The sequence below is a fragment of the Anser brachyrhynchus genome, assembly GCF_964034855.1.
Source record: "Anser brachyrhynchus genome assembly, chromosome: 8".
Classification (NCBI taxonomy): Eukaryota; Metazoa; Chordata; class Aves; order Anseriformes; family Anatidae; genus Anser; species Anser brachyrhynchus.
In genome coordinates, this window is record NC_137702.1 from 17,306,214 (window position 1) to 17,318,727 (window position 12,514).

Below are 12,514 nucleotides of genomic sequence, written 5' to 3' on the forward strand. Positions count from 1 at the left end.
GATGATGTACTGCCTCACAAACAAATATATTCTGTGTCAGTACTAGGGCTATTCAGACTGATAACCGGAACATACATACGACAAATACAGATATTAAAAAAGAAAAAAAAATCACAGCTGTTTGATAGAAGAGTTCTTACTAATCGGTGTTTGCATCATACACTGTTTTGAAACTTTTGTCATACAGTACAGATGTTTAATTTTATCTTTGCTTCTTCCTATGATGACATTGACGGCAGAATAGAATGTGTGCTGTAAAGTGCTGCATGCCATAAATGTTTTACAATAATTCAGCACTACAATAAAGACAATAGCTAGTATGGCTTAGCAACTGTAGATGACCTACCTGTTTCTTTTGGCAGCAGGATTCTTATTTAAACAAATACGTGTTACTTTATAGTTCTCTCTCAAATATTGCTGATCCTGGCAGCTCTTGTTTTATCACTGTGTTTTTGAGATTTGCTCACTTAAAAAATGGCTCCTTTCCACTTTTGATTGCAGAAGGCATTATATCTGTTCCACGTATATTACATTGACCAAGAATGAACAAACATTCTTAAACCTCTGAAATTTATACTTGAAGTTATGAAGCCATGAAACGTTTCTTAGGTGTACAACAGTGCCAAAAATCAGCACCTCATCTATCACACTCAATGTCTTGGAATTTACCTGGGTGTTTCTCTGGCATGTTTAAAGCAATTTTACTAAGTTATTTATAAAATTTCAGACAGGAGAGGAGAAAGAAGGCTTGACTGATTCGGAAAATCTTTTGGCATCCTTCAATTGTTCCAAAGTGATGATGGTCCATAAGTCATTTTACGTAACTAAAATATTTTTTAAAAATAATTTTTGCATGGAACAATATTTATGCATGTTTTCAGTGATCGTTCACGCTTGTATATTTATTGTGGATTATTTATGTTGGATAGTATTTGGAACTAATTTACAAAGGGGCCTAATTGAAGTCCTGATCCATGAAATATTTTCTTGGTTTTCAAGTAACTCTCTGAGGCAACAGAAGTATTCCTGCAACTAGGGATTTTAAGGATTGTGCCAAGTCTTTCATCACTTGTAGAAACATTCTTCCACTGATTCTGGTGGAAGACATTTGGGCCCTCCTTATTTGGAGAGAAGAAAAGGTTTGGAGAAGAAAGAAGGAAAGTATTTATCACAGATTATTAGCTCTTAATAAATTTTGTTCTAAGAAGTGCAGAATGCCTCGCAAGAGACCACTGCTAGCAGGTGTATATACTTGGGATGTATTTGACGCTCTCCTAAAGTTGCATCATAACGTCCCTCCACTTTCTGCATGCAGGATATGTTTCATCACCTGTTGAAGTTAAGGCGTGTGCCAGTGCTAGCCGAAGATTGGAAGCACTTGGAGCTTTTCATGATCAGTCTTCTGAAATATATTTTTATGTCTTGTTGCTTTTCAAACATCCCCTTAACATACTGTTTGGAATGTTAGATACCTTTCTTACACCTTCAAAGGCTTCAACAGCAGCATATAAATGTGTCTGTAGGGCTCACTTTCCCTCAGCTGAGTATAACTTGTGATTCAAGGGTTTGTATGCAAAATTCCTCTGGGGAATTTTACATGGGAACCTTCTTGTGCCTTCGTGTTTCCTGCCCAAGTTTTAGATAAGAAATTCTTTTTAACAACAACAAAAAAAATCCTAGTCTTTTGTGAACTGATTTAGTTATTCGTTTTGTTATTTTTTTCATCAGTATGCTAAGAAAAAATGTTTTGTTTACATGCAAACTTGAAAATTGCTCACAATTTACAGCAAATACTCTTAGATACAATAGTCAGACATTTACGCTAGGATAGTGTCAGGTATAAATATAGTTATCTGTGACTGCAGTAAGTAACCTGACTTCTCCTTTTTCTACCTGAATGGAATTTCTGGTCAAATTTCTAATATTTTTGCTTGTTTGGGAAGCACTGATTTAGATAAGGAATCCATAAATATTTGTAATTTTAAAGTATAATTTTTTTAAGATCTCAGTAAAACAGTAGTCTTCTAAGTAAAACATCACTGTATCAGATCTGGTCACTGAATTGAATGTTTTGGGATTAACTAACTTTACAGTTCTGCTAATTTAAAAACAATTCTATGGGTTCAGAGAAACTCAGTGAGGGAATTGAGATTTCTTTTTCTTGATGTCTAGTTAGGAAATTGTCTTTCTTCCCTTAGGCTGCCAAGATATTTAGTCAGTTTTGTCATAAAGTCTTTGTATTAAGAGCTCTACTTTTAATCTTCCTCCGCATGCTGTCTCCTTCTGCAGGTAAAACAGCGAGTAGTTCCTAGTTCAAAAATTGTTGGACCTTCCTAGCACTAGCTGTTTGGTTCTTTTATTGTTAATTTAGGTGAAACATGAAACATTCTAGACCCACTAAAGAAGAGCAGCTAAATTAAATGTAAATTTCAGCCTCAGAGTGCTGGGCTCTGTGCAGTTTTCCAGCGTAAACCGAATTGGGATGGATGAGAAACGGTTGTTTGAAATACAGCACCTAGACATTGCATGGACGTGGGGCACGGGTCCACGTGCAGTTTGTCAGACCTGGCTGACGGCACTGCCTGAGGCTAACGCTGCTTCAGCGTGTGCTACGTGTGATCAGTCTTGTGATCTCTGAACAAGCTGCATTAACGTAATTGGAGTAACCTGCAAACAGTGAGCAGGGAGGGGATTTGTAGCCCCTTCTGTGGGGCGTGTTACACCCGCGCCAGGCTGGGCCGGCAGGGCTGCGGGCAGGGTTGTGGCTGGAGGGAGCTCGCAGTGCGGGGTTGCCTGTAGAAATGGCCCTCCCCTGGGGTCAGCACTAATGTGGAAACAGCCTGTGGTTACTAAGAAAAAAATTACCATATGTCAGTAATAACATTTATGAAGCTTATCTTTCTGTAGTATCGTGTCCTTTAATTGTTGTCTGATATTGTTGAAAACAATAATGTTGAAGCCAGTGTCTGGCAAACAGTTTTCTTCCAGTGGTAACGTTTTCTTTCATAAGTAAGTCTTTGTAATCTTCTGTTCCATTTGAATTTACCTACAGCCTTCTCTGTTGCCAGAGTCCAAATCTGGTCCTTTATCCAGCTGTCTGGTTGATGGGAGCTGTAAGAAATTAAAATGTTTCAAGGCCTCTGCCTCTGTCGAGTGAAGCTGAAATGGGTCAGCACTTCACATGATGTGGGGCCAAGGTGATGCTGTGCCTACACCTTGCTGCCTTTAACCCAGTCTGAAAAGTTTGGAAGAAATAACTAGAAATAACTGAATTAAAGCTTTAAAAGCCATGGTCCTTTCTGGCCTTGTAAAGCTACAGAACAGGCATCATCTAGACAAAGTGGCCCTGAGACCTAACATTTGAAATACTTCCACTATAGAAGACAGCATGAGCTTAACTTTATTTTGGGAAAAATCCCCATAACTCCTCAAAAGGCAGTGAAACAAAATCCTGAAATGTGTTGACTATTATACCAACATCTGCTTGAGTCCCTTATTGCAGCATAGCGTCATGAGGAATTGTTAAATTACCAAGATTTTAAGCAACATAGTAGTTTTGTTTTTCCAGTTGTCATCTCTTCTGCTTTCTTGATCTTCTGTCATTGAGGTTCAATGGGGCTTTTAATGGGTTAAGTTGACTTTATACAGTTAAGTCACATATGCCTTTGTGGTGAAGCCCATGGATTCATCGAATTGGCCAGTGCTGCATGATGGCTCCCTCAGGCTTACACCACAGGCGATTACATGTATCCCTTGAAGAGAGGTATCAGCTTAGGGTAACAAATACTGAGCTATGGACAGATCTGGGGATGCTTGCCACGTATTCTCATGCAGCTTTGTAGCCGTATGCTTTGCTTGTCATTGCCCAGGACTGCAGTGTTTGTGAGTGGGTGGCAGGCAGACCCGCTTTCCCTGCCAAATTATTCTTTATTTGCTAATTTAATTTTCTGATCCCTTCCAGATAGGCTTTGCTCATTTCCCAGGTCTTGTGCATGCACAAGTGAGGAACCACGTTGTGAGCTGTCTCCCACCCATTTCCATTCTTGATTATCATATATTTCACTCTGTGTGCATTTGTCCTGTCACTTGTCTGATGCCAGCAGGTAAACAAACATTCAGAGGGGTGGGGAAAGCCCTTGTGCTTATGAGGTAGCAATTGTTAAGTCTGGTTCTCTCCTTTCTCTCCCCAAAACAAGAGTTAACCCCCATTTTGTGGCTGGTACCCATACTGGCATTGTGTTTTTTTGTAGCATGCCCTTCTGTACCTCACGCACTAAATATTCTCATAAAACTGCACAGAACCATACTACAGCTCAATGCCTGAACTAATTTAATTTTAATGACAATCGAACTTTGCCAACACCTGCTTAGAGCAGGGTGTTTGGAATAATTAAAAGTCAAAGTGCATGACATAGAGTAATATAAGTAAAATAAGACTAAAGTGAGTCAGTGGATTTGCCTTTGAAGTATGTTTGATGTTGAGAGAGAAGAAAAAGCAGTGGTTAAATACTGCAGCGGTCACTATACTGAAATTGCTCATTAGGAGAGTTTTTCATAAGAGTCCACTTCTTGCATTACTGATTTAGAGGTTGGTTTCTAGTTATATTTGTGTAGCTGCAGTAGATTTTTTTTCATTGGGAAACTTTGATCAGTGTGATTTAATGAGGAAGTAGATGCAGAGTAGGTGTACATGCAAACATGTCTGGATTTCCAAATGTACATCTCATAAAGTTTCTGTTTTCCATAACACAGAATAGTGGCTACAGGAGATGAAAGGAATGTGAAATGATTTAAATCAGCAGACAGCAGCAGCAGTGTAAAATCCCTGCCCATGTATTCCAAGCCTGGAGCTTGTATTCAAGCTCCTATTTAGTTGAAAACAACAATAAGCGTTTTTATGGATGTTGACCTATTAAGAATTTGTGGGGGAAGTCGCTGTGTAGGCTCCTCTCTCGATAAATTCTTTTCAGAACTCCCCATATAGCGATGTTTCCTCCTTAAAGACAACAAATGCCTTCCATTTGAAGATATCGTAGTGCTTTGGGCCAAATGTTAGTCATGTTACAAACCCAGAAGTAACGGTTGTGACTGTCCAGTCTGCCTCCATAAAATAAGCTGCAGGACTGAACAGTAAGTTACTTATATACTTATTAACATGTTTCATTTGGATTTTTTGAAGAACTGGAAACACAGCCAGACTGTGCATCCACCTGGGGTCTGGTGAGCTGAACTGATTGTGTTAGCAGTTTGCTAGTACCATTTGGCACCAGTACAGAAATACGTGTGCTTTCCAACTTGGTCCCCTCACCAGAAATTAATAGGAGGAGTAGTGAGGGTCATCTTGGTCGGTGCCTGGAGTGCACGGTCTGGGAGGTGTCAGTTTAAGTCCACAGTTAATATTGTGCTCAAAGCTAGAGGTCTAAAAATGAACCTGGAACGAAGGCCTGATAGGGCTTGGGGAGTGACTTTCAGACGGGTTCTCTGTAAAGGTAGCCTTGCTGAGAAGGGCTGCGGGACACGCAAGGTCTCAGGCCCTGGGGAGAGGGACGTGGTGAGTCGGGTGGCCAGAAGTCCCCGCGCCAGGTGCAGTACGGTCAGGAGACGGAGCGTGGTTTCACCCTGCGCCTGCTCTGCCCTCGGTCTCTCCCTCTTCCACGTGCTTCTCTTCCGCTGGGCCCAGAAGCCTGTAATTCCTGCAGCTCTTCTTTCTCTCCCCAGCTGCCCTTTCCCCCAGGTGAAGAGCTTACTTGGCTGGTTTCCCACCCCAGCACTCTTCCTTCCCTGTGTGTCCTTGTCAGAGCAGGAGGATACATGGATGGGCGAATTTTGCCCCAGCGCGTTGCGTGGCGGCATGCGATGGCCTTCGGGGGAAGTGCTCTAGTGCCTCACCTTCTGGGCACTGCAGCACTCTGCCTTCCGTTTTGTGAAAACAGTTCAATATCCAGGCTCTCCTCTTGGCACAAAGCAGAAGGCAGAACGGTACAAAAATCAGCAGCAGTGGAAGCCACACTTTCCCAGGCTTCGGTAGGCTCGTTTATTTGTGCCGTGGCTGAGGGCTGTGATAGCCAAAGCTGATGCATTGTCCCATGCAGACAGGGCTGCTGGCTCCGGCTGCGCGTAGCTCGGCGGTGGGAATCGTAGCGGCGATGCACTTCAAGCTGCCAAGATTCCCAGCACTTACGAGGATGTTTGCCAGGTTGTCTGTGCAGGGGTTTTATGCTGTCAAAGTTGATGGCTTTCTCACTGAGGTAGCTGTTGAGGATTTCGAGGTATTTTTAGGAAGGCTAGCCAGTGGGTTCTCTTGCTGACTTCTATTTGGCAGGTCTAAATATTCCACTTCAAGGAACAAATCCTGGGTGCATCTTCTTATGAAGGGGGTAAGAATGTGTGACTAATTTTTGTGAACAGTGGTAATTCCTGTGTAAAATCATGATGAAAATAAGCAGCAGACTTACAAGTTACGATAAATCCTGGAGTATGTCACTGTCTTCCAGCGTGTTTAGAATACGGTGTCGTTTTTATCTGGGATTTTTAACTGATTCTGTTAGTTTTGTTTGTTTTTTCTTTTCAGTTCCTAATTAATTCATTTATAAAGGCTTATGACTATGACTTGCAAGGGGAGGGAGGGGGGAAGAGAATTGGGGCACTTTCCCATGGGAAAGCAAATACAGTTTCCCAAAAGCACAGTTTTTTTCACATTAAATCACTTTCTTAATCTATTTACATACTTGGAATGTAACATAAAGCAGAATTTTATCAGGATTTCTTAATATATGTAAAGTGCTACATGATGTTTAATGTAATACAAGAATGTTCTGGTTTCTTTCCTTGTGAATGCAAATGAAGTTACACTGAGGTATAACTGGATTATATCTGCTTAACTAGATTAGGAGAAGTAATTTTTTTTTGAGCGAATCACTTCCTTACTGGATCATTTTTGGAGCCTTGTGGAAAAGGGCTTACGTCCCTCAGCCTCACAGCTCTGTCTGGAGACACTGAAGCGACGGGTTTCTTCAGGTGGCATCCCTGAACGTAGTGTGTAGGACAGGGATGAGACTTGGGGAAGGACAAGAACGTTGCTGGCTGCTCTGCGCCTTCTGGGGCTAAATAAAAGAACAGTACTTCTGTTAAAATAGCACCTCTCCGGCTGTCAAATCCTAGTTTCAGTTTTCAGTATTGGGTGTGAATTGGTTATTCTTAGAAGTAGCAAAAATGGTATGGAAAATGTAAAATTTGGGCTGTATGTTAACGTACTGGAGGGAGTGAGATACAACGTTAACTAGTGAGGGAAGGTTTTTTTTAAGCGTGTCGGTTTTCTCTTGCTCCACATTAATACAACATGCTTTGCTTATCTGAAACAAAAGGCTTTTAAATATTGCTGGTTTTCAGAGGAATTGTTCATAAAAATATCAGTTGAATTTTTAATTATGAAAAGCCTTCATAGAAGGTCCTTGCAGACATAATAAGCTCATTTTTAGTTCTTGTAGAGGAGTGGAAAAGGATGGGTGGAAGGGAAAATTTTTCAAAAATAATAAGATTTTTTCATGAAGCATTTCTGATTGCTATTTTTTTAATTGTTCCATAGAATCATTTTACACTTTAAAAAAATAAATAAATAAAAATTTCTTTTTCAGAATTTTGACCCCAACCAGTAGTTTCCAAGACATTTGGACACTCTATAACTTCCTCATAAGCAATGAGGTATGAAGTTTTCATTATTGTTTTGTCAGATACACTTCTATTGCAGTTTTCTGATTATTTAAAATAGTCAGGAGGTTAGCTGTCTCATCATTATATTTCCATTAAACTAGAATTTTGAGGATTATATTTTGTTTATTAGACATTAGACATAAGAATATTTTTTTAGTTGATACCTACCAAAAATTATTAGAATCTGTACCAGTATTTGAGTTGCTTGCCTGACTCTTGGAGCACTCATTTGTTAAGAAGGACTTGTTGTAGAGAGTAAAACATTGAAGCTGAAGTCTCCAAACCATCCCTGACGTAGTCATTTTAAGAAGATAGAGTTTTGCTAGGTTAAAGGTTGGGTCAGATGATCTTAGAGGTCTTTTCCAACGTAAATGCTGCTATGATTCTGTGATTCATTGCGCTGGGTAATTCTATGGAGAATCCTGTGTGTAGTTGAGAGAAAAGAAGATAGATTGAAATTATCAGTTATTCATGAATTTTAACTCATTTGTGCTGAAGGACTTTAAGAAGAAATAGAAATAAGTGTTTGCAGTATAATAGAGGTGTTTTTCCGTTTAGTGTACTGCATTTTTCAGATTTGCAGTCCTATACAGGAAAATATATTTATTGTTTTTCAGACCTGTACATATGGGGTGACTGTATTTATGGAATTAAAGCAAATCAGAACTTTCTTTGGTTGCTATAGGTTTACAGGGTAAATTGAGAGGGGAGGAAGAACAATTGAAGGTCTTCTACATTTTTGCAGAAATGGTTCAAAAATGGAGCTGGGGTGGTATCTGTCCCTCCCATCATGTACAATCGTGACTGTTAATTGGTAATATTTAATATTATAGCACATAGCACGATTTTATTCATTTATGTACTGTCTGAACTTGAGAGCCTGTTAGATAATACATTAATAATATCTGTTACACCAGCTGTATAATTTTAATTGATATGCGATACTTGGTAATTTACTTTGGTAATTCTTTGCTCTTTGTTCTTTGTTTTAGATATATAACAGTATAAAATTTACTGCTGAGGAGCTTTATGAGTGTGTTTCACAGGAGTTGTATCGGTAAGCCAATTACTGACCACATCAAATAGGTTTTGGGACAGCATTTTACTATATACCAGAGTAATGTAAGAGAAATTGTTCTGTTAAATAAAATAATTGCCATCCTGAGAAGGGGCTAGGGATGAAGAATGGAGATTTTTTTCTTACGATATACTGTTACAACAGAATGTGAGAGGACAGAATATAAATTAGAGATGAGCCAACAGCACCCAGAAGGAGATTTTCAGCTGTTTGACCCCAGGGCAAGGTGCTGGTCCCGCTACCCCGTACCGGTTGTGGATTCATGGTTTAGTGGCAGACAGAGCCATTATAGGTCAGCATCTGTTATAAGGTAGGATAGAATGTGAGACTGCATTTAAATTGATTTGATTATAACTGCAGTTCTGTTTGTAGCAGAACTTGTCATTACTATGAGAACTTGAAGTCATAAATTAAGCCATTGTGTGTAGTAAAGTACAGTTAGAAAAAAAGGAGAACCAAACTTAAGGTTCCGAGTTCTGTTTCCATTTTATTTTATTTCTTACAGTTCAGTCAGAGGGAAATAAACGATCTGTTGTACAGCTGAGTTAAAGACCTTGGAAACATTAGTCTAAAAATAACTGTCATACAAGTCTTAGTTCTTTACTGGAAATTTTCTGGCTCATAAGAAGGTTTTTTTCTGAATTTGTGTAATTGAGGGCTTGTAAAACCAGGTTCAATGGAGTTTTTAAAATGCCATGAATTTATATAAATAATTTTTTTTAAATAAATCGTGAGTGGATAATAAAAGGTAGGTAAATATTTTCTTTGAAGTTCCTGTTAAAGCATACATATAATATATATATGAGTTAGCTGTAACTTACCAGAATATGAAGTGTGGTTCCATGAGCTGTGTAAAAGGCTTGCAGATTATTTTAACCCAAGTAGGAAAATTGTTCTGGAAACCTTCCACTTGCCTGCCTGGATTGATACTGATTTCCTAATTCTTCTGTGAATTTAAAAGTGCTCGTTGCTGGGTGGTGGGAGAAGAGTTAGGCAGGGAAGGGAGAGATTCCATCCATGTGTCAGCAGAGACAAGTGGTCTGCGAGCTCAGCAGGCTTCAGCTGGTGACCACAGCTCCCAAACAGCAGTTTTCAGACATTTGTGGACATCGTTGTCATTGTCTGTGTAAAATCTACAGTGTTACTGCCTTGGGTGTTGTGCTACGGGTATCGAGGAAACTCCAGTCTCTTGATGTTTGAAAGGTGTCCCCAGGTCCGTACTTTGTCAGAGGGCCCAAAAACGTGGAGTGTTTTTGTGATTTCTGTCTGCCACAGGAGGTTTCATGGCCAAAAAGATGTTCTCAGCAGAACTTTGGTTTCTGTGATGAGTGGTGCTACAGGGTGAGGGGGATGTTTTTGTTATCTAGAGGTTACAAGCTTTGAAAACATACAGAGTTAATCCACAGGATTTTAGAATCCCTCTTATGCCTAACTCTTGTTGTCAGTTACTGCAGGAATGAAGCTAGGTGCTATTACAGACGGGAAATAAAACGTAACTCCACCCAATAAACGTGGGATGGTAAATGAACTTTTAAAAGGACTCAGTTAAAAGGAGGTGTTCCAAGAGCAAAAGCACAGGATGGAGGCTGCTTTAAGGCAGGCTGAATTACTCGGGCTTCAGCAGAAGTTCCTGAACAAAGTGTTTCCCCAGCATCAATTACCAGTGAGCATTTTTACTTCAGCCTGGCCCCTGAAGGAGGTGGCTTAGTGCAGGATACTTGTACTGTGACTGTTCCTTTCTCGGGATAAACCAAAGATGCTCTCTTCTTGAGATTTTGACCCAAAGTATTTCTTCTTATCTGGAGAAGAAAAGGGCTTGTTAGATAGCCACAGCTACATGCACAGGTCTCACTGCTTCCCTGTCTCTGCGTGGTGCTACAGGCTTTGGTATCACAGCAGCCTTTAGAAGATGCCAGCCCAGGTCTTTACGATATAAAGATCCGGATCTTAAAGACATAAATGTAACAAAGGTCTGACCCTTCCCCAGACATCTAGTTGTTGCCATTTTTTGCGTTTTCAACAAATCAACAGTACAGGTTTTTCCAGTAAGACACCAGGAACCTCTATGTAACTTTTTTTTTTTTTTGACTGAGCCTCCCTACCAGTTGCCTAATAGATTCCAGTCTTCCTCTTACAGATCTGAGCAGTGCTGACGCGAGAGCTCTGCTGTTCTGTTTGTTTTTCCTGTTGCTGCTTCACTTATAGTGGTAGAGATGTGGTGAAAGCCGGGTGGGGGGGGCAGAGAGAGAAAGCAAAGCTTTTCGTAACATGACAAAAATCCCATTGGAGTGAAGCTTTTTCCCTCCGAATAGTGGGAACATAGCACAGCCCTGAGCTGCTTCAGCAGAAGAACCGGGTAGATGGAGAGGAGTTTATGCAAAGCCCTTATTCTTCCTCCCTCCCTTCCGGCTCAGCTGTGCCCTGGGGGGAGCAGAGGTGCTGGGTGGCAGGAAGATTTCAGAGGGGACACTCGTTTCTGTGGCAAGCAGCTAATGCGGAGACTCAGAGTCTCTAGGTTGCTCCCTAAGGCTTTGGAGTTTTCCCTGCGGAGGGGCTGGTAGCAGTTCATGTCGACAGACAATGAATCGTGTGGAGGCGTTCCTTCGCACGATGAAGGCGTACCCAGACTCATCAAATGTCCCCAGCTACCGCGGGCTCTGCAAACCACGGCCCCAGCTGTCCCAGTGAAACTTCCCCCGCCTCCTGAACGTTGGTCCCGGTCCTGCGGGCGCCCTGCCACGTTCGCCGCCCTCACGCTGCCATCGCCACGCCGAGCGGGGTCTCACGGCGCCTCCAGCAGTTCCGTGCCCTGCTGCATTCGCCACCCCTCGGGACGGGCCCGGTGGTCTGCTGGAAGGTATTTGCTGTCCGCCATCCACCACTGTGTTTTGGAAGGCGCAGAAACACCCTCTCTCGACCCACTTAAAATTATTTCAGGCGGGAACTGCGGTAATTACATGTGGGCTAAAATGCTGCACTGTTCTGCGGTGTAAATCCTGTGCTAGTATCATGCAATTTACCATTTTAGCCATTGCACAGCGGCTGCTAGAATAACGTAGGGGAGATTTTAATTAGATACGGGTGACTTATTACCCATGTCTCAGCTGAGGTGTTTCTCCGTCCCAGTTTTTAAGAACTCCTCTCTAAAGACTGTTGAGGCGCTTGCAGCATTGGAGAGGTTGGGCCTGGCGATGGAGCTCCTTTGGCTGGAGGATGGGTGGTCGTCAGCGCGGCTCTGCCAGTGCTGGGCGTTATGTCCAGAGAAATGCCCTTTGTTTTAACCGCTCTTCAGTCGTCTGCGCTGGCGGGCTGATCCTCCAGCCTTAAGTGACCTGTGAGAATGAAAAGTGCCGGGGGTATGGTGCGTATCCTTCTAACTGCATCCCTTAGTTTGAATTGTATTTTTTATATATATATATATATATATATATATATACACATACACATACACATACACGTGTATGTGTTTTATAAGTTGATCAAGTGAAAGAAAACCTACCAGATCTAGCTGATGGGAATAAAATCTGCATGGATACAGCCATGGAGAAAAGTAAAGTGTGTAAATTTGTGCTTGGCATGGTTTAAAAAGGAAAAAGATTTAAGAGGCTGGTCTGGTAGCCCTCAGGCTGCACTCGTGATTTAACCCTGCTTTTAAGGAGAGTCTTTTAAATGTTCTTTCCAGCAAGTATCTTGGAAAACCAAAGCTGCAGAATATTTTTTGTGTAA

The 12,514-nt window shown here is 41.2% G+C and overlaps 1 protein-coding gene across 5 annotated transcripts in view; it reads left to right on the forward strand.

Moving 5' to 3' along the window:
- The window catches only part of SWT1 (SWT1 RNA endoribonuclease homolog), a 42,893-nt gene that overhangs the window by 27,399 nt on the left and 2,980 nt on the right, over nt 1-12,514 (forward strand). For all 5 annotated transcript variants that reach the window (XR_013954317.1, XM_080602321.1, XM_080602322.1 and 2 more), the window contains exons 17-18: nt 7,635-7,701; nt 8,703-8,767. Coding sequence is in view for 4 of the 5 variants with exons in the window: in XM_080602321.1 (XP_080458447.1) it covers nt 7,635-7,701; nt 8,703-8,767 (132 nt within the window). In the remaining variant the exon portion in view is untranslated. The remainder of the gene's footprint in view (nt 1-7,634; nt 7,702-8,702; nt 8,768-12,514) is intronic.